This window comes from Arvicola amphibius, chromosome 17, assembly GCF_903992535.2.
Source record: "Arvicola amphibius chromosome 17, mArvAmp1.2, whole genome shotgun sequence".
Classification (NCBI taxonomy): Eukaryota; Metazoa; Chordata; class Mammalia; order Rodentia; family Cricetidae; genus Arvicola; species Arvicola amphibius.
Window position 1 is genome coordinate 14,301,856 of NC_052063.2, and position 20,802 is coordinate 14,322,657.

Here is a 20,802-nt window from a genome sequence, read left to right on the forward strand (position 1 = left end):
AAATGCCAAGTGTGTGTTCCACTTGAGATAGGTACATTCAAACACTTTCCAAAGTGATGACACTAACCAGCATGATGGGCGACTTCTGATTCGTCCACGTCCCCAGAGAGTCAATGTCTCCTTTACTGTAAGCATTTGGATGAGGGTGTGGTGACCCTGGTTTCCTGTTGACTAACAGAATTGAACACCTTTTCTTACTTACTGGCTTGTGGTTTATGAAAGTGCCATCTGTTTAACCCTTTGCCTATTTTCTTGCTAGGTCATAATCATTTTTCTTATGAATTTATATGATGTTTGTAGATTCTAAGCACAGTTTGTTAGTTATTGGGGTATTCATTCATACATGCATACATACATACATACATACATACAATCATCTCCTTAGCGCTCGCTCTCTCTCTCTCTCTCTCTCTCTCTCTCTCTCTCTCTCTCTCTCTCTCTCTCTCTCTCTCTCTCTCTCTCTCTCGTGTGTGTGTGTGTGTGTGTGTGTGTGTGTGTGTGTGCGTGCTATTCCCATATAGCTTAGTCTGACCTGAAATTTACTGGCTGGAATCTACTGTAGCCCAAGCTGGCTTCTAACTCATAAACACTCTTTCTGCTTCTGCCTTCTGGGTGCTGGAATTGCAGACATGTTCCACCATGCTCAGCACAGTGGGTTCAGCCCCTTTTTTATCTGCATTTACTTATTTATTTATTTATTTATTTATTTATTTATTTATATTGAGCATCTCCTGTGCTGTTCTTAAGATGAGGTTCAACTCTAAAGGACTGAATTTTTAAGGAGATCTGGGGGTTGGGAGGGGGCAGCAGCTGGAGAGATAGCTCATTGCTTAAGACCACTTGCCGCTCCTGCAGAGGGCCAGAGTTCTGATGCCAGCATCCGCGTGGTGGCTCACAAGCATCTGTACCTCCAGTTCCGGGGCAGATGGCAGCTTTGCTGATAGCAAGCTCCTTGCAAGCCCAAAGACTTGACTTCCATCCCCAGAACCCAGGCAAGGCTAAATAAAAACCAGGCATGGTGGCGCCCTTATGAAATCACAGCCCTGCAGAGGCAAAGACAGGAAGATCCCTGGGGCTCACAGCCAGCAGGCCTAAGCTACTTGAAGAGTTCCCAGCCAGTGAGAGACCGTGGCTAATGGAGGAGGGGGAGGAAGGGAAGAATAGAAGGAGAGGGAAGAACGAAGGAAAGAAAGATAAAGTCAAGGCAAAAAGGCAAAGAAAATACCTAAGAAATGACACTCAAGGTTGTCTTATGGATTCCATACATGCACACACACACACACACACACACAGAGAGAGAGAGAGAGAGAGAGAGAGAGAGAGAGGAGAGAGCCTTTCTTTGCATTTTTTTTTTTTTTTTTTTGAGACACAGGTTTTGAGACACTGTGCAGCCCTGAATTAGCTTGAAACCCTGAAATTCACTACGTAGGCCAGGCTGGCCTTGAATTCACAGAGACCTATTGGTCTCTTCCTCCACGCACTGGGATTAAAGGTGTGTGCCGCCACACCCTCTGTTTACAGTGACCTCTCCGAGGGAGGAGAGTTTTTTTCATTTTACTATAGCACAAAATGTGCTGCATGATTAGCAGTTTATATTTTTTGTTTGAGCAAACTTGACTTCCCTCAAAGTCATAAAGCTGTCCTATGTTCTCCAAAAACTTACTGTTTTACCATTTTAATGACATTTTAATCCGTAACACATACAGACTCTACTCATTTGAAAAGACAAAAACAAAGCTCTTCTCTAGGGACAGTGACCATTTTCCCACCCAGAGCAAGACTCAGTGGCTTCCTGCTGCACTTGGGGTAAACGGTGCCTCTCCCCGTGCCTCCTTCCCAAAGCCTGTGTCCTGTGATGTCACTTTTCTCCTGGCCCGTCCTGTCTTCCGAGTGCAGTCTCAGACTTTGCACACGAGTTTTCCTTCTGCCAGGCGCAGTGGTGCATGCCTTCTCCCCCGCCCCCACTACTTCGAAAGCTGAGGCGGGAAGGTTACGTGTTTGAGACCAGCCTGGGTTATAAAGTAAAACCCTATCTAAAAAAATAAAATAAAAATGACAACAAAAAATTGCTTCTAGGCCTTCTGGCTAAGACGAAGTGGCATTCCTGCTACTCAGAGTGCTCTTTCTGCCATCTTCGCTAGGTCACTTCATCTACCTTCCCCAGGGCAGACCCTCTCGTCATGGTGTTTAACATGAACAAATGAGGGGGTTTTTGTTTGTTTTGTTTTGTTTTTCAAGACAGGGTTTCTCTGTGTATCCTAGCTGTCCTGGAACTAGCTCTTGTAGACCAGGCTGGCCTCAAACCCACAGAGATCCGCCTGCCACTGCCACTCAAGTGCTGGGATTGACGGTGTGCACCACCACCTCCCAACTGAATAAATGATGTGTTAATATGCTCCCTCCACGTATGATGGTGCTAATGATGTCTCACTGAGGTGCATGATCTTTCTGAGAGGGAATGGTTATGCGGCACTTGCCGTCTCGAATCCTGTTTGCAGCATAATACACAGGACTAAACCAGGATCCCAAGCATAGCACATGTATAACCAGTTGTCTTCCCTGTTTGTCAACATGAATCCCCAGTAAGCAGACCTCAGTACAGATGTTTTAGGGTTTGGACAAACTGTACTAGAACATCAGCTCTTTGTACTCTTTCCCCACCTCTCCCAACTCCCCCCCCCCCACCTTTTTTGAGGGAAATACATTGAATAAAATTACGGCTCAAAACCTAGAAACTCACTGGACTTTAAACATGGAGATAATGCATAAGCTAGGGAATTTAGGAGACTTGGGTAATTTTGTAAAGCTGGGCCCTGTTTCTCCCTGTCATGTTGCGCACTGTCCTTGAAATTTACAAAGTTGCCAATTTCTCCAAGCATTCTCTGTAACATGGAGATTCCCAGTGACCTGATTCCTGGTGTTGGGGCTGTTCTAGGATGTGTGCATGATAGAACTTGTTTTGTAGGCATGCGTTAAATCCACCTTTCCTGAGGGCTCCTTGCTCATTCTTCATCAAGGAATTTATTTCCACTGTTGATCGCATGCATTTCTCCTTCAACTGAAGATTTTTAGGCTAATGTCCGACATACAGTTCTTTTTATTAATCATCAAATGTCATAAAATTACAGAGCAGAAACAGACTTTTAAGGGCATCTCCCCCAGCTTTAAAAACATTTCTGGACCCATTGACCAAAGTGGGTGATTAGTTTCTCAAGCTTACCTGCCCTGTGGGTGTGTGAGAAAAAACAAACAAACCCGTATTCCTCGTGAAAGCTTGTGGAAATGTTTAGCAATTAAAGACATGATTTATACAGCGCATTTCACGTGGCTGAGGAAAAAAATCGTTTCTGCATATACCCGTGTTCACGTACATAGAGAAGCACCGAGGACGTACAGAGAAAACACTAACAGGTAGGATCAGGCCAAGAGTATATTAGTGCTGCTCCTGCTGCTTTGACTTCTGGGTGAACTCGCTTCCACAGACTTTTCTCAAGTAGCTCACCTGTCCCTCAGAAAAGATTGATTGCCCCCACACTGAGGTGAAGTAACTTCCAGCCACCCAGACGGAATGACTCAGTCTAATACCCTCTTCCACAGCCTTCTTCCTTCTGGTAACTTGTAGTCCCTGCGCTCCCCTTGGGTCCTGGAACTAGTACCCCTGCTGAAGCAGGCCACTACCAAGTTTGCCTATTCATAATGAAACAAAAATCGTTTGAAACGATAAAATACTTTTGCCCTTATCTGGTCAGCTCTACAACCTCTGACTTGTTAATCACAGTTGTTATTGATGAGGTATGCGTCCGTTCCTGTCTTAACTCTGGTTTGTTTGTTCTTCTCTTTCTCGACAGCCACTGCCTCTTGGGACACCTTTCTTATGCTATGGAGTTTGAAGCCAAACACTAGAACTTACAGATATGTGGGCCACAAGGACGTTGTGACCAGCGTGCAGTTTTCTCCACAAGGAAACTTACTAGCCTCTGCTTCACGAGACAGAACTGTTAGGCTCTGGGTTCCTGATAGGTGAGAGGAACGAACACTTGATAAGTTTTGGATTGGAACTGTGAGGGGCTCCTGAGGCCTGGCTGCTCCTAATGTGCTTCTTGGGAATGCCTCAACTAGTTAATGACCTGTACTCACTGCGATCGCAGAAGTACTACACTGCTCTTAAATACATACTATTTCGTTTGACTCAAAATTATGTCTTCCTTTTGAAAAACCATTTCTAACCTGGAGATAGGTACAGTATGTCTGAATCTTTGGGAGATGGCCAGAAATCTCTGTGTAAATCTGAAACACAACGGCATATATTAAAAGTTAGTAACCTCTTTGTGCCCTTTCATGGGTTTTTTTAGGAGCCCTTGGGAGCCTGTTGACACCCTGTGCTTAGACTGTTCTTTGATTGTTACCATTCATTTTGGAGCTCTAGAATTTTCTCGTTTAAAAAATTTCAGGCAAAAGTATAAATCATTGCCTGGCAGTGATGACACATGCCTTTAATCCCAGCACTTTGGAGGCAGAAGCAAGTAGATCTCTGAGTTTAAGGTCAGCCTGGGGTACAGAGCGAGTACCAGGACAGCCAGGAGCTGATTTTATATATATGTATATATGCGTACATATATACATATATATATCCCAATCCCATGATTCACTACTGCCCTGGCCTACTGTGATTATTATGGTATATATGAAAAACCTATATATATGGGAGTGTTGGCACCCCCGTGACTCTGTGGTTCTGTGGTGGCAGGATCGATGTGCAGTCTGAGGCTGAAGGGGCTCGGGCACTTAGAGAGAAAGCACACTTGTGAATGATTGCCTGCCACCAGGTACTTCATTCTGCCACCGCCCAAAGGAAATTCTGTTCAGAAAAGTCTGAATATTTTGCTGACAGAAGTAAAAACTCTTCAGGAGAATTGACGTGAGAATGTGCATGGGCTGGAGGAAAACTCAGGCGGAGGAGGCGAGTTTGAGGCTCGGCAGAAGCATACGCTTTGAAAGCCTTAGCTCTGGAAATCTAGGATGAGTTCATTGTTTCAGGGGTTGCAGCTTGTTTTTTTATTACTGATGTGGGAAACGGAGCATTCAGGGGGTGGGTGCACTAAAATTACCCCGAATCATTGCTGTAGATATCTACCTAGTGATTGTATTTTGTACTGGTTTCTCTTTCTAAATAATAGCAGTAGGCTATTGATTAGATTATTTATTCTAAATAATCACAGTAGGCCAGGGCAGTGGTGAATCATGGGATTGGGATATATATATGTACGCATATATACATATATATAAAATCAGTGTTTAGTTACTCATTACTGCTTAAAATCCTCCTTACTGCGTAGCTCAATTTAAAAACTAACACTTCTCTTCATGTTGTGGGTGGTTGGGATGCTTTTCTTCCCATTTGGTGTTGGCGGAGGTAACCACACAGCCTCGTAAGCTGGTCGCTGAGCTGGAAGACACACTTGTGTCTCAGTCACAAGTGTGGGACCTTGGTTTTCCTTGAGCCCTCTGACCCAGCAGAATAGCATACACAGTGGCAAGGGAGCTCCAGTTTTTGTAGAAGACTTGGCCCTCAGCTGGACAGTGTCACCGGTGCTGGACAGAATAAGTCACAAAATCAGACCGAACCCGAAAGAAGAGAGCGGCAAGGCACCAGCCCAGCAGACAGCACACCAACTCTGTTGCGCGGGCTTCTACTGGGTTCCCGTGTAGTGGGGCCCAGGGCAGGCCAGCCTAGCCCCAGAGGAGGCCCCAGAAAGATAGCCACACAGACTGCTGGGCGGGGTGCAGACTGAAGTTCAGGGACTGCTTTAGTGATATTGACTGACTGTCCATGGCTTCCTGGTCACTGTGGATGGCAAGTCTTCTCTTTGCTGTCTCCTGACTCTTTTCACAAGAGTTCCCCTTGAAAACAGACTGAAGTCATCCTTGAATATTCTCTCCTGGATGTTTACTACCAATATCGATTATTTCATATGCATTGTCCTATGCCTGGTGATAGAAATTAATGATAAAGTCACATTTGCCCCCATGGGCCACTAGCTGGGCAAGCCAGACTGAGTCTCCCAAGCTTTGTAATATTGACTCTTCTGAGTGAAATTCAGTAGGTAGTTACACAGCACTCTCTGTGTATCTGATGTATTAAATGGTATCTCACAGAGATAGGTACGGTCATTTCTGTCGGAGAGAAACGAGTTTAATTTTAAAAGTCAGGATATACTGCAGTTATTCAAATCCTTGTAGCAGATCAGGGCCAGCATGGTTGGATCAGGGCTCTGCCGACGGGCAAGGGTCTTCCTAAGAGCGTGACTGCAGAGGCACAGGTGTGTCTGGAGCGCTCTGAATGTGCCGGGTCCAAAGTTCAGCCCCGTGGCAGGATATCCTGCCAGGGAGCCTAGGGCGTTGTGCTCTATGTCAAGGGAGCCAGGAGCACGTTTACACTGGGATTTGTGTGCTTGCCATTACCTTTTCAACAGTGATAAGCGCAGTATGTAGGTGACAGGGGTGGGGAGAAAGGATTAGAGAAAGGCGACCTATTAAGAGGCTTTTGCAGTAATCGAGGTGAAGGGTGCTAAGGATAGAAGTTCCTGGAGGCAAGCAGAACTGGGGCAGAGAGAAGAGGGCTATTCAGAGTGTGTGGAGGAAGTGGTAACCCCAGGGTTTAGGGATGCAGTGCACCGAGGAGAAGGTGCACGGGACTTCTCCTTACTTGTGCCATAGAGACATGCTGCCTGCCCCAATCCCAAGGTAGCAAATGCAGCATGAGGTACAGGTGTTCGGATGTCCTGTGGGCATCTAAGATTAAGAATCTAAAACAGATGTCTCTGGCTGAATTGGTGCCTTATCCGTGCCGGTCATTGTGGCAGTCTCCCCGTGTCCTATAGGAAATGATTTTCCAAATGTAAAAAAATGACTATAATGTCCTGGTTATAGTGCCTTGTGAACTTAACACTGACACAGAATTTCCCAGCATTCACCTTGGCAGTCAGCACCACTTAGTCTGCTGATTCGTCTGAGGTTTTTTGCTTTTTTTTTTTTTTTAGAGAGATTTTTAACTTACCGTGTGTTAATAGGATAGCTGCATGAGGAGGGACAGTGCACACGCATGAGGGCTTCTCTAGAGCGTTGCCAGCCTTCCTCTGTTTTTTTAATGTTTGTTTGTTTGTTTATTGTGTATACAATATTCTGTCTGTGTGTATGCCTGAAGGCCAAAAGAGGGCACCAGACCTCATTGCAGATGGTTGTGAGCCACCATGTGGTTGCTGGGAATTGAACTCAGGACCTTTGGAAGAGCAGGCAATGCTCTTAACCGCTGAGCCATCTCTCCAGCCCCCTTCCTCTGTTTTTAAAAGCTTTTCCTCACCTCCAGCATCTCACATCGTACTCTCCATTGTTCTGTTGCCTTCTCTTCTTCCCCAATTAAGAACAGGCATGTACGCAAAATTTCAAAGCTGTTTTGCTGTTTGTGAGTGTAAGATAGAGGCCGTGAGGTCAGCGAGGCAGTAGGTACGCGCTGGAGCCTCTGTAGTTGGTATTGATTGATGCAGGCTCAGGAGTAAGGAAGAATATCAAGAGATGTTGTGTATCTAGCACAGAAGACCCCTTCCTCTCCCGGCCCAGTAGCTCACAGAACTCCGCATGGCGTGTATGGCCTTGGGGCTGCCAAGCTTAATTAATGAACCTTAGTTCTTCAAGGTTGAAACTTATTTAGACTCCAGCTGGCTGTTTCTAAAGTAGCACACAGTGTAGTGTAGCGACTGGTTCAGAATAGTATTTTCCCCGCTTCCCGTTAAGACAGAAGCAGCAATGCATTTCTGGGGCAGAGGTGACCAGCCTCCTTCCTGTTAGGTACGGGCTGTAACTTCGGTGACCCAAGCCGGTGTACGTAAGGACAAGTGGAGCACGCAGCACCACGTGACCTTCACACACTTTTGTAAGGGTTTGTAAGCTTTAAGCTACTTGTAAGTTTCCGACTCAGTGTGGTGATTAAATATTAAAATTAAATGAACTATTAAAATAGTAATGTATCACTCTTAACCTTTATTTTCAGGAGAGGGAAGTCCTCTGAATTTAAGGGACACACGGCTCCAGTTCGCAGTGTGGACTTCTCGGCTGATGGCCAGCTTCTGGTCACAGCTTCTGAAGACAAATCCATTAAAGTATGGAACGTGTTCCGCCAGCGCTTCCTCTACTCTCTGTACCGGCACACACACTGGGTCCGCAGCGCCAAGTAAGTGCGGACGCTTCGGCGGACAGGGATTGTCCTGCTCCAGACTACGACCCTCAACCCACAGAAAAGGGGCCAGGGTCAGTCATTCACTCAATATTTACCCTGTGACTGTGTGTGCTGGGTCCCTTATAAACAAAGTAGTCAAAATCCCTTGTTTTCGTGGAGCTTACACACTAGTGTCAGGCATTAAAAAATATTTTAGATATATAGATGTGCATATATACATATGTAGTGTGTGTGTGTATGTGTGTGTGTGTGCAGTTTTCAGTGGTGCTCAGGAGCTGCCTTTCAGAGAAGTCTGTCTTTAAGCAGGGACCAAGGGGAGGAAGAGGGGAAAAAGTATGGCCTAAGGAGATTTGTCAAAGAAGGCGAGAGCCTGGTTGTCGTTTGAGAAAAGTGAGGAGCAGAGACTGCAAGTGGGAGCTGAGGTCAAGGCCCTGGCTGAGAGGAAGCACCACAGACCGTGCTCCTGTCTCCAGCTCGCTTAGTCATGGCGTAGGCAGGGTGCTATGTGGTGATAACTGTTATCGGCTTGAGAGGTCTACAGTCACCTAAGAGACAGACCTCAGGGAATAGCTAGGAAAGAGTGTCTAGACAGAGAAAACCCACTCGAACTATAGGCGTCGCTGTTCCGCGGGCATCGGATAAGAAGGAGGGTGCTGGCCGGGCACCAACATCCGTGTCTCTCAGCTCTCGGTGTGGATGCAGTGTGGTGGGCTGTTTGCCGCCCTACCATCATGGTGTCCAAAAGAAACCCTTCCTTCTCTAGCTTGCTTTTGTCGAGACAGTGAAGGAAAGCAACCTAGAAAATTGGTAGCCAGAAGCCGGTGGTTGCTGTGACAGCTCTGACCGCGTGGCTCTTTTAAGCTTTGTAACCGAGTTGGAGGGAGGGGAACATGGAAGATTTGAAACTTTGGATGAGAATAGCCCTATAAGCAGATCTTACTGGACCCTTCTGGTGGGAGAGACCAGGATGGATGTGTGTGGGGTTATCTGAACTCAAGAGTCATGGGCTAATATGTCTGTTAGAGAAACGTCAAGACAGTGTAGCATTCCTGGAGTGACGTGGCCACTGCCCCCTGCTATTACCTGGATCTGCAGTAAGAGAGAACCACAAGACAGGAAAAGCAGGAAGTGTTGTGAGGAAAGGCATGAAAGTGAGTTTGACGTAGACAAAGTACCTATTGAGAGAAAGATGAACTCTGCTAAAGAGCAAACTCACTCCTGTCCAGCGGAAGATAGGAAAGGTGCCCACGTGCACAACTCCACCCATTGAAGGCTGCGGTTTGTAAAGATGAAAATTCATTTGAGTAGAGAACCTGAACTGAGAAAATTGGATGCGGGGGTTCTCTGCCAGGAAGCAACCACCTAGGCACACAGTGGCCACTATGGCTTTTGGCTCAGTGGCCACCCTACATCCCCAGCTGGCACCCACATTGTCGGTGGTGTCAGCGTGGTACCAAAATGAAATGCTGCAAGGAATAAACCACGCAAGAGTGACGTGCTCCTGGAGGCCATGCACCACGCAAGAGTGACGTGCTCCTGGAGGCCTTCCTGAGCTTCCCGACGGCTGCTGAGGCCTAGCCGTGTGAGGCGGGATTGGGTCTGCTGCCTGGGAAGGAAGGCATGGTTCGTCTTCTCATTTGACAGATGAGGAAAGTCAATTGCAGAGAGCTGGAGCTAGGACTCATTTAATAGACAGTGTCAGCTGCCTTCGTTTTCCTTCCCCTACAGAGGCTCATTACCTGGTGTGTTTAATGATGCCGTACAGAGCAGGGCACAACCGGAACCAGGGATGATTCTGGGCCTCTGCTTGCTCCTTTCAAACACGCTGGTACCGAGGCTACTGATGGCTCCCAGCTGAAATCCTCCCAGCGTTGACAGAGCCCAGGAAAAGCCTCCTCCTCCCTATTTCTGTTAGGAAAGGGCTAGGAGTGACTGAGGCCTGAGTCCTATACCCACCCCCCACCTAGCCGTGAGACATAGTGGTTCCCTCAGGCCAAGTCAAGTTCCTGGGAGAAATGGCCGCTTTGGCCAGGAGTAGAGTCACACCTGTACCCCATATTCTAGCATGGGGACAGAGGAGCCATCTCGCAGAAACGGTGTGGCCTTGGCCTGTTCACTGGAGAACTGTGTGGTCCCAGGCAGGTTAGAGTTGAGTCTAGACATCTGTGGGACCTAGCAGTCCCCACTCTTCACGGCTGCTGTGGTCTCGGGAGCCTGTGGTCTCAAGAGGTGCTGATTACGATCTCTGGCAGTGAGCCTACCCGGAATAAAAAGATATGAACTTACACTTCTAGTGAACCGTGTTTTCTCTGGAAGAGATAGGTTACTTTTCGGCTGCAGCCACCTCAGTGTTATTTCTCTCAACACACCTGGACAGTTGAGGACGTCTGTCTGGACCCAGATAGAATGTGGGTTGGAATCTCAAACTCGCCATTCTTCAGTGGTGTGATCTTTGGGGGGCTACTTCACTTCTCAGCCTCTGTTTCCTTGCTTGTAATTGGGGTGAAGGTGAGAGTGGGTAGGGTACTCCCGTGTGTAAATATGTGGGTAGGGTATTCCAGTGTTCAAATATGTGGGTAGGGTACTCCGTGTGTAAATATGTGGGTAGGGTATTCCAGTGTGCAAATATGTGGGTAGGGTACTCCGTGTGTAAATATGTGGGTAGGGTATTCCAGTGTGCAAATATGTGGGTAGGGTACTCCGTGTGTAAATATGTAGGTAGGGTACTCCCGTGTGTAAATATGTGGGTAGGGTATTCCCATGTGTAAATATGTGGATAGGGTACTCCCATGTGTAAATATGTGGGTAGGGTATTCCAGTGTGCAAATATGTGGGTAGGGTACTCCCGTGTGTAAATATGTGGGTAGGGTACCTCGTGTGTGAATATGTGGGTAAGTTTTTAAAAAATGCCCAAAGCTGTATGAGGAAAAAAAAATCTTTAAAACTACTTTGAGTTCAAGAAACTAAATTCTTATAAAATGCGGACTTACAGGAAAGTAATAAATGAAAGAGTGAGGAGGTGTGTGAGTGGGGTGTTGAACTAGACTCATGTGATGAAAAGTCGAGAGAGGAGAAAGAAAGTCTAGAGACACACCCGGGTCCAGAGCCGAGGGAAGGGACGAAAAAGTGGAAACCAGGAGCAAAAAGCACCCTGGCCGGAGGGACCTGGTGTTCTCTCTGGAGCATCACTACCCAGACGTGGTTAGAACTCAGGCAGTGTGCTGGGACAGGACGCTCCGCATTCGTGTGCCTGTCCAGACCACACTGTGGTCCTGCTCTCAGCCACCGATGACACTTGACTGCCGTAAATGGGAAACAGAAGTTTGTGGTGTTTGGGATTAAGCATGGCTGTGGGACCGGCCTTCTCCAGCTGGGCACTGGTGTTTATGGGCAGACCCAGCAGAGTCCTGTGAAAATGCTGGCTCCCTTTTCAGTGGGGAGAAGACCATGGTGGAAGGCCAGGCTTCCTACTACCTGTGTAGCAGCGCTGAGCCTTCCTCGTCTCTCTGTGCCGTGGGGGGAGACAGTGGGGATACAGCATCTCCCGATTGGGCAGCAATGGCCTGTCCTGCTCTTTAGGGTGAGGCCTGTAGTTGCCAAGAGACACCATAGACAAAGAACTGACTTCAAAATAACACTGATGCAGAGGACAGCAGGCTCTGAGATACAGAGAGGGACATGCTGGTGCTGGGGAGAAGGCTCAGTGGTTAAGAGCACTGGTTGCTATTCCCGAGGACCTGGGTTCAATTCCCAACACCCACATGGCAGCTCACAACTATCTATAACTATAGGTCTCGAGGATCTAAAACACACACATGCAGGTCAAACACCAATGCATATAAAATAAAAACAAATCAATTTTTAAAATAGAAAGGGGGTGTGCTCTCTAATGGCATGCTCGGCTTTCTGAAAGAGCGTGAGAAGAAGAGGAGGAGGAGGAGGAGCGTCCCTGCAGAGCTCCCCTTTACTTTGGTTCCTGTGCAGACGAGATGCTTCTGTAGGAGACGGCACCGGAACAAGCAGTTTCTGGTCAACCTACTGTCGTAGTTCAGTGTCGTTGGCTCTTGTAGAAACTTGTAAGATCCTTTTTTCTTTCTTTTTTCAAGACAGGGTTTCTCTATGTAGCCTTGGCTGTCCTGGAACTCACTCGGTAGACCAGGCTGCTTCTGCCTCCCAGTGCTGGGATTAAAAATATGAGCCACCACACCCGGCTTTTAAGGTCACCTTTTAAATCATCTTACTAAGAATCTTCTGTGTTGCACATACATGCACACACGCACACACATGCACATGAACACATACACACACACACACACCCCTCCTATTACTGCTTCTGTTAAAAACAAATTTGACCAGGTTGTTTCCCAGCTTTGACCTCTGAGTGACCCTTTGCCAAGAAACTTATGCTTTTCCTTCTATGACAACCGGTCCCTCTATGACAACCTGTCCCTCTATGACAACCCATCCCTCTATGGCAACCCGTCCCTCTATGACAACCTGTCCCTCTATGACAACCTGTCCCTCTATGACAACCCATCCCTCTATGACAACCTGTCCCTCTATGACAACCCATCCCTCTACGGCAACCCGTCCCTCTATGTCCTTTTTGCCATTCATTTGCCTTCCCACAGCTGTGCGTGACTCCTCCGGAATACAGCTGTGTGCCCTGAGTGTCTGCACCTTCTGCTTTTCAGGCAGGGCTTATAGCCTTCTTCTCTGACCCTGCTCTGCATCGCTTCCTCCAACAGGGTTCCTTCCTGTCCCAGACTGAGCCTACTGTGTCAAAGTGTCTAGGAGGTCTGTTAGCATCTCTCTGTCCCAGCCTGAGCCTACTGATGTCACAGTGTCTTCGAGGAGGTCTGTTAGCATCTCTCTGTCCCAGCCCAAGCCTACTGATGTCACAGTGTCTGGGAGGTCTGTGAGCATCTCTGTCCCAGCCCGGGCCTACTGATGTCACAGCGTCCAGGAGGTCTGTGAGCATCTCTCTGTCCCAGCCCGAGCTTACTGATGCCACAGTGTCCAGGAGGTCTGTTAGCATGGGTAGACTTTGCACTAGAAGTATGTCATCTGTGCCATGCTCTCTACTCTGGCCCTGCTCTAAATTCTGTGGGTATGAGAGAAACAGAAACAGGCAAGTTCCTCCTGTGCTGTTAGAGCACCTGATGCCAAGGGCGGACAAGACAAACAACTATATTAACACACAGATTGGAAAAGTCACATCTACTCGTGTGACATTGGCCCTAAGACCCAACTCAGCAGAGGGAACTGATGATGTAGGTTTCTGGAAAGTGGACCTTCGAGACAGTCCCATGCAGTGTGAGAACCACTGTCTCTGTGGGCTCAGGGAAGCCCAGAATGATTACCCAGAAATGGAATGGGATGGCCCAAGTGTAGGCAGAGGCTGCTCTCAGAGAACTTTGATGGTAGCGTCTAAGGGTTTCTTCGGAACTAGGTCATTTTTGTGAGCCTTTAATACAAATGCAGGGATATTATATATGCATGCTAACCGTGGTTTGTATGCGGCTCCACCTGTTCCTTGAACCTTTTGGTTGGGTCTCGTTCCAGCCGACTGGGTGTTCACTGACACACCCGACTGTGACGGAATTCTTGCTGGTACCAGCGGTTCTGGGGGGACTGTTTAACCACCCTTGTTTTGGTGCTGTTCGGCTGACTCATGCAACCACAGAGCCCTCACCACCCCGAGGAGTATCCTTGATAAATACTGTGGGGAAAGTTAATGCGTTCCACTTCTTGGCAGCGCTCTATGCGTATGCTCTCCAGCATGACTGCAGATTCTTTTTCTACCTCTATTTTAATCTCGGCCCATCTTATGCACTTAGGACAACAAAGATAAGAGGACTGTCTAGGTGGCCATTTGATCCAGACTGCTCAGGACGTCTTCTCTGAGAGGGCATCCTAAGGCAGGACATAAAGTTCTCTTTTCAGTCACTGTCCTTAAGGGGCAAGAGCTCAGCAGGAACTAAATCATGCTGAGCAAGTCTGGAATAGAGGCCAGTGTTCGTATTTATAATGACACCACCAGCTGCCAGAGGCCCTAAGCATCTCACGCCTCGATGAGGGCCTTCTTAACTTGGAAGACAAAGTCCAAATACTGTACAGAAGGCTGCTTATAAGACCTGGGCTAAAGCAAGAAGGGTTTGTGGGGAAAATCTCCAGGAGTAGTTTGCTCATTCATACCCATCAATGCCAAGGGTACAGCACCATCAGTTCCCTGCTCGGGTAGCCCTGTAGCCAGGGTGCAGACATGCCAGCGGCTGAGGCTCTTTGCCCCTGGCTGTTGCTGGACACCTTCTGTCTGTTGAAGGAGGAGCCCGCCCTCAGTGATGCAGTACCACAGAGATGCAGAGAAGCAACACAGTGTAGTTGCGAATGGACTCACTAGGAATCATGTAATCCTGGACACATAACTTCTGTGAACTTAGCAGCTGAGACAGTCCCCACCAGTCATCTGAAGCTGAAGATCCTGAAATGGTAACAGGACTCAGTCCAAGGGCAGCCAGAAAGACAACAGTGTCACTTTTTGTTCTGGGCTAGAGGCTTGGAAACCTGATGAGACGGCCTATGGAATAGGTCCTGAAAGCCGACATCTGCCGAGTCTGGACTTGTACTGCCCAGCGTGTGCTCCCATTCTTGGGAGTGGGTACTGACTGCTAACTTTAGTTGTCAGCTTGTGTGGTTTTTACAACAAATATTTAGGCTATCATTCGTTTATTTCAAGACCAGGCTTCTCTGTGTAGCCCCAACTGTCCTGGAACTCACTCTGTAGACCAGGCTGGCCTCAAGCTCACAGAGATCCTCCCGCCTTTGCCTCCTGAGTGCTAGGATTAAAGGCGTGCGCCACCACCTCCTGGCAACATAGGCCATTTATGACACGTGCCTTGGAGTATGTTTGTATCTGAGGGCTTTTCCAGAGAGAATGAATTAAAGGGAAAGAGCCACCCTCCCCACAGTGTCATTTTGTGGTCTGAGGTCTTGGGATGAATAAAAAAGGGCAAAGGATGAATAAAGTGGGGGGAAGGAAAAAGCCTGCTGAGTGAACCCCTGACTTTGAAAATATTTGTAATAATTGCTTTACAGACCTTGTCTGCTAATTCCAACATTTGTGCAAAATCATGGTGAATTTTTTCTTCATTATATGTTTTGTGATTTTTTTTATGCTCTCAAACATAGCTTAAAGTTTCATCATATAAATTATGCTATCATATATAACAGTGGTTGTTTATATTTCTTTATTAATGAAGACATGATTTGAGACGTAGGTAAGCGATACTAACTCTTGAAAGGGAGTATTTTCAAGTTTTAATTATAGCTTTCTGTTTTCTTCCCTGATACGTATTGCAAAATAACTTAGGATTCTTTATGGGATCCACAGTAAAAAAAAAAAAAAAGTAAATAAATAAAAATAAGTAGAGGTTATGAATATGAATGAAAAGTTTTACAATATTACTGCTTTTCTAGCAACAATTTTAGTAGTGAAAGAATCTGCCTTTAATTTTTAGTTGTTGCTGCTATTCCAAGTACTCTTTTTGAGCTCATGGATTACAAAACAAGTATGTCTCTGTGTGAATGGTGTGTACATGTTCCTGTGTGTACTTGGATTTTTTTCTGTCCCACCTACCATCTCCCAAATAACCACATAGAGACTTCTTATTAATTATGAAAGCTGGGCTGACTGCTTAGGCTTATAACTTCAGCTACCCCATTTATGCTCATTGACTTTCTGCCTCATGGCTTTGTTACCTTAGCCCTGTACTGCCCATGTTGCTTTCCTGCGTCCTACAGAGTCTGGCTGGTGACTCCGCCTTCTTCCCAGCATCTGCTCTGCCCTGCATTTCCTACCTGTGTATTGACTGTTCAGCTTGTTATTAAACCAATCAGAGTGACATCTCTTCACAGTGCATATTAAGATTATTCCACAGCACCTGTGTGCTTGTGGACGCCTCTGTTGGTGGAGGTCGCTTGTTCATTCCCGGCTGCCCAGAACCAAAATAATCACTTGGGAACTGTATTAATTAAATCACTGTTTGGCCAATCATTTAAGCATATTCCTAACAAGCTTTTACATATTAAATTAACCCATTTCTATTATTTTACATTTTACCATGAGGCTTGTGACCTACCGGCAAGATTCCGGCTGGTGGCTTGCATCTTTCTCCTCTGGCTGCTCCTTGGCGTCTCCTGACTCCGCCTACTTTCTCCCATCATTCAGTTTAGTTCCCCACCCCTGCCTACCTCTTTTCTGCCCCGCCAGACCCAAGACAGATTCTTTATTAACCAATGGTATTCACAGCATACAGAGGAGAGTTCCATATCACGTGTACCTGTGTATGTATGTGTCCCTGTGGGCCTATGTGCTATGTATGTGAGCCTGTGTTCCTTTGTGTGCCAGAGGTTGATGTCAGGTGTCTTCTTCTATTGCTCTCTATCTTTTCTTTTTTTTGAGGCAGGGTCTCTCACTGAGCCAGGAATTCACTGAATCAGCAAGACTATCTGGCCTGCGAGCTCTTGTGATCCTTCTGTCCCTACTTCTCCATCTCGAGGACTGTGGGCATTTGCCACAACACTGGGCTGTTTTACATAGCTACTGGGATGGCAGTCCTCAGTGCTTAGGTAGCAAGCAGCACTTTATCAACTGAGCCATCTTCCTGGTCCAAGATTGTGTGTGTGTGTGTGTGTGTGTGTGTGTGTGTGTGTGTGTGCGCGCGTGTGCGCGCGCGCAGTAAACTGTTTAGATGCTCCTTAACTTTTGATAGGGCTGTATCATTATAATCCCTCCATAAGTTAGAAGTAATTGAAAGAACATGCGGTATATATAGTCCGCAGGACACCCCTTATTAGGCAACACACTATGCTATAGTATTGTTTCCCCTAGTGATCTCCTGGCTGACTGGGAGCTGCTGCTCCTTGCACTGCCCAGCACTGACATGGTATTGAATCTTGTATCGCAAGCCTGGGATGAGGTGGGAATTTTTATGAAACTTCTCCAGTCTTTGTACAGTTGTAAATATCATCGAGTCCAACCATCTTTATAAGATTTATCGATTTCCACTATTTTTCATGTGTACAGTTCTATAGCATTGAACTCACTTAACATTTTTGTACAATGAATTGAAAATATTTTAAGCGTGTACAAAATAGTGAATTTGGCTTCATTCTTTCTTTATCGTTTTCGTAGGCTCTCCCTGGGGAGTGTACAGTGAAGCATTGTGTAGGGTTACACGAATGAGTGGGGTAGATTTCTCTCTTACATTATGCTCGAAATACAAACATAACACCCTCACTGGGAGTGTAGTGTGATTGTTCATGTCCTGGGGAGTTAAACAGTTTGGGGAGTATTGAGGACGTGGCAAATAAGTAGGTAGTTTGAAGGATATATAAAATCCAATTTTGCATTTCTTTTTTTTTTTTTTTTTTTTTTTTTTTGGTTTTTTGAGACAGGGTTTCCCTGTAATTTCTAGAGCCTGTCCTGGAACTAGTTCTTGTAGACCAGGCTGGCCTCGAACTCAGAGATCCGCCTGCCTCTGCCTCCCAAGTGCTGGGATTAAAGGCATGTGCCACCACCGCCCGGCCCATTTTTGCATTTCTTAGTAGATCTTTTATCATGCAATGTATGCTGATTATGGTTACCCCCCCCCACGTGCCTCCTAGTTCCTTCCTACTTCCCTCTCATCCACATCTGCACCCAGTCTGTCTCTGTTAGGAAACAGACAAGTGAGCATCTAAGGGATTAGAATAAAACAAATAAAAACAAATCGGAATACAATAGAACAACCAAACATGATAATGAGCTAAGGATGCAGAGACACATGTGTTCACACACTCAGGAACCCCATGAAAAACAAACCTGGAAGCCATAATATGTATGCAAAGGACATGTAAGGTGGAGGCAGGGAGAACAGTTTGACGTAACAAAGAGTCTAACACCATTGAATTCATTTTGTGTTGAGAGTCTACTGCAGGGAGTGCAGTTTACCCTTAAGGGCAGTTTGTTTCCCCAGTGAGACTCCACTGGAGAAAACTGTTCTCTTTTGCAAGTGGCTGTCAACTGGAAATAGTGTCTGGATTATTGCTTGGTGACTCCCACAAGCTTTGGGCCAAGATGGCACTAGCATGCTTTGCAGACAGGTCACTCTTGTAGACTGAATGGTTTGTAGCCTGCTGGTGTTTGCCTTTCTCCTTTGGGAGCATGTAGAGTACCTAACAGTATCATGAATTAGTCCATAGGGAAGGTTCTAAGTAGGCCCCAGCTCAACTTTTCTGTGTTAAACGAGTTGTGTGGGTGTTGTCTTCAGCCACAGGGCCTTACTGACTGTTTGCTGAGAGTCTTGGCAATAGCCTGGGTTGTTTGTGGGTTCCGATGGGGTCCATTTTGTAGTTGGATATTTTGTTTATTATGTGCTGGGAGGATTTCATTTACTGGTCTGACCTATTTGGTATTCTGTATTCTGTATGCTTCTTTTATTTTGATAGGCATTTTTTTTAGGTTAGGGAAATCATCATCATCTTCTTCTCCTTCTCCTCCTCTTCCTCTTCCTCCTCTTCCTTCCTCCTCCTCCTCCTCCTCCTCCTTCTTCGTTTTGACTTTTTTTTGAGACAGGGTTTTTTTTTTTTGTAGCTTTGTAGCCTCTCCTGGAACTAGCCCTTATAGACCAGGCTGGCCTTGAACTCACAGAGATCTGCCTGCCTCTGCCTCCCTGACTACTGGAATTAAAGGCATGCGCCACCACTGCCCTGCAAGGAAATTTTCTCCTATGATTTTGTTGAAAATATTTTCTGGGTCTTTGACTGGGTCTCTTCTCCTTCCTCTTTTCCTGTTATTTGTGGATTTGGTCCTTTCATGTGTCCCAGATTTTCCAAATGTTTTGTTAGTGAGGCTTGCCTCTGAGGTTCCTGTTCAAGTTTCTAAAATTTTCACTTCCAGTTTCCCTCAGTTGGAGTTTTTGTTATTGATTCTGTTTCCACTTGCAAGTCTTGAATTGTTTTCTTCATTTTACTCTGTTTGCTTTCTCATAAAATTCTTTCATGGATTTATTCATTTCCTGTTTATGGACCTCTAACATATTCATAAAGATTATTTTAAGGTCTTTTCTTCTTTCTTTCCTTTTTTTTTCTGAGATAAGGTTTCTCTGTGCTGCTTCGTTGGCTGTTCTGGAACTAGCGCTTGTAGAGCAGGCTGGTCTCGAACTCACAGAGATCCACCTGCCTCTGCCTCCTGAGTGCTGGGATTAAAGGCGTGCGCCGCTGCCACCCAGCATTAAGGTCTTTTTCTTATGCTTCAGCTATATCGCATGTTTTAGTAGTAGAGTTGCTGGGATTTGTGGAAACATATTTTCCTGGCTGTTGCTGTGTTTTTACATTGGTATCTAAGTGTCTGGGTTTCGGATGATTTCAATTCTAGACGCTGGTATCTGGTCTTCTCTCTATTGGGTGTGTGTTCAACTCCTTGGTTTCTGTTGTTCTTTCTGGTTCTTCAGAGAGTGTGGTGAGTGTGGGCTGCCTGGAATGGAATGCATCTGAGAGCCTGCCAGGTGTGGTCATTGCTGGTTCTGAGTAGAATCTATTTCCTGGTGGTGGGAGCTGACACTTAGTGATGGAGGTGGGCTAGGAGGGAGGGTTCTGGCAGGGGGGGGGGTGTTCTACTGGAGGGAGGAAAGCCGGGTGTGCCCCCAGGATCTGGGAATGGGGGTAGAAAGGGAGTTGAGGCTACAGACCTGGGGATGAGACGGGGAGATTGGGCTTAGGGGAAAGGGGGGGAGAGGGAAGCTCTGAAGCTTGCCTAGCTGCTTTGTTGGCTATCCCTTTCTGGTTGGAGTGGTGGCCAGCTGTCCCGTGGGTTCCATGAATGCCGCAGAAGTCGGAGGCTGAGACGAAGGGATGGGTTGGTGAGGGAGGCTGTAGGAGATCTAAGCGATCTGCTGGAGGTGGAGGCAGAGAGTGAGGGGGGCCACAGCAAGTGTTCTGCTGCACATCTGTGGATGAAACCTGGACACGGTGGGGGAGGGGCTGCAGATCGCCTCCCTGCTTCCCTGGCCCCTTTGCTAAACGAGGTAAAAAGTTAGAAGCAGCATCAGAGCAGCTTGTAAGGAAGAACAAGATTTGCCCAGGGCCAGGGAGAGCCCAAGGATGCAGAAGAGGAGACAGGCTAGTCCCGAAGTCCTCCAGTCATCAGGCAGGGCTCAGACCTTTGTCCACAGCCAGAGTGAAGCTGCAGAGCATTTGAGTGACTGAAGATTTCGAGTTCGCTTGTGTTGCTGCAGACCATGAGAGAGCTGGAGAGCGCTGGAGGGGACATGTTGGTGGGGGGAAAGTTGGAGACATGGAAGGGGACAGGAAATCAGCCGTAAGTTTCTGGTACACGGTTTTCGGGTAGGGGTGCTGTCTCCTGAGAAGAGGGCAGAGAGCAAGAGGAGGAAAAGGATGCAGAGACTGGAATTGTGTTGGAGGCCCCTTCAGGCTGCTCTAGAGGGGGTGCCCTGAAGGCAGCTGTAGTATAAGTGAAGATCCCAGGAGAGAAGTCAGGCATGTAAGTGGTAAATGATGCAAAATAT

At 46.7% G+C, this 20,802-nt stretch overlaps 1 protein-coding gene across 2 annotated transcripts in view; it reads left to right on the forward strand.

Moving 5' to 3' along the window:
• Window positions 1-20,802, forward strand: part of Poc1b (POC1 centriolar protein B) — an 86,677-nt gene that overhangs the window by 14,427 nt on the left and 51,448 nt on the right. For both annotated transcript variants that reach the window (XM_038314451.1, XM_038314450.1), the window contains exons 3-4: window positions 3,849-4,020; window positions 8,048-8,227. In XM_038314451.1, the coding sequence (XP_038170379.1) occupies window positions 3,849-4,020; window positions 8,048-8,227 (352 nt within the window). The remainder of the gene's footprint in view (window positions 1-3,848; window positions 4,021-8,047; window positions 8,228-20,802) is intronic.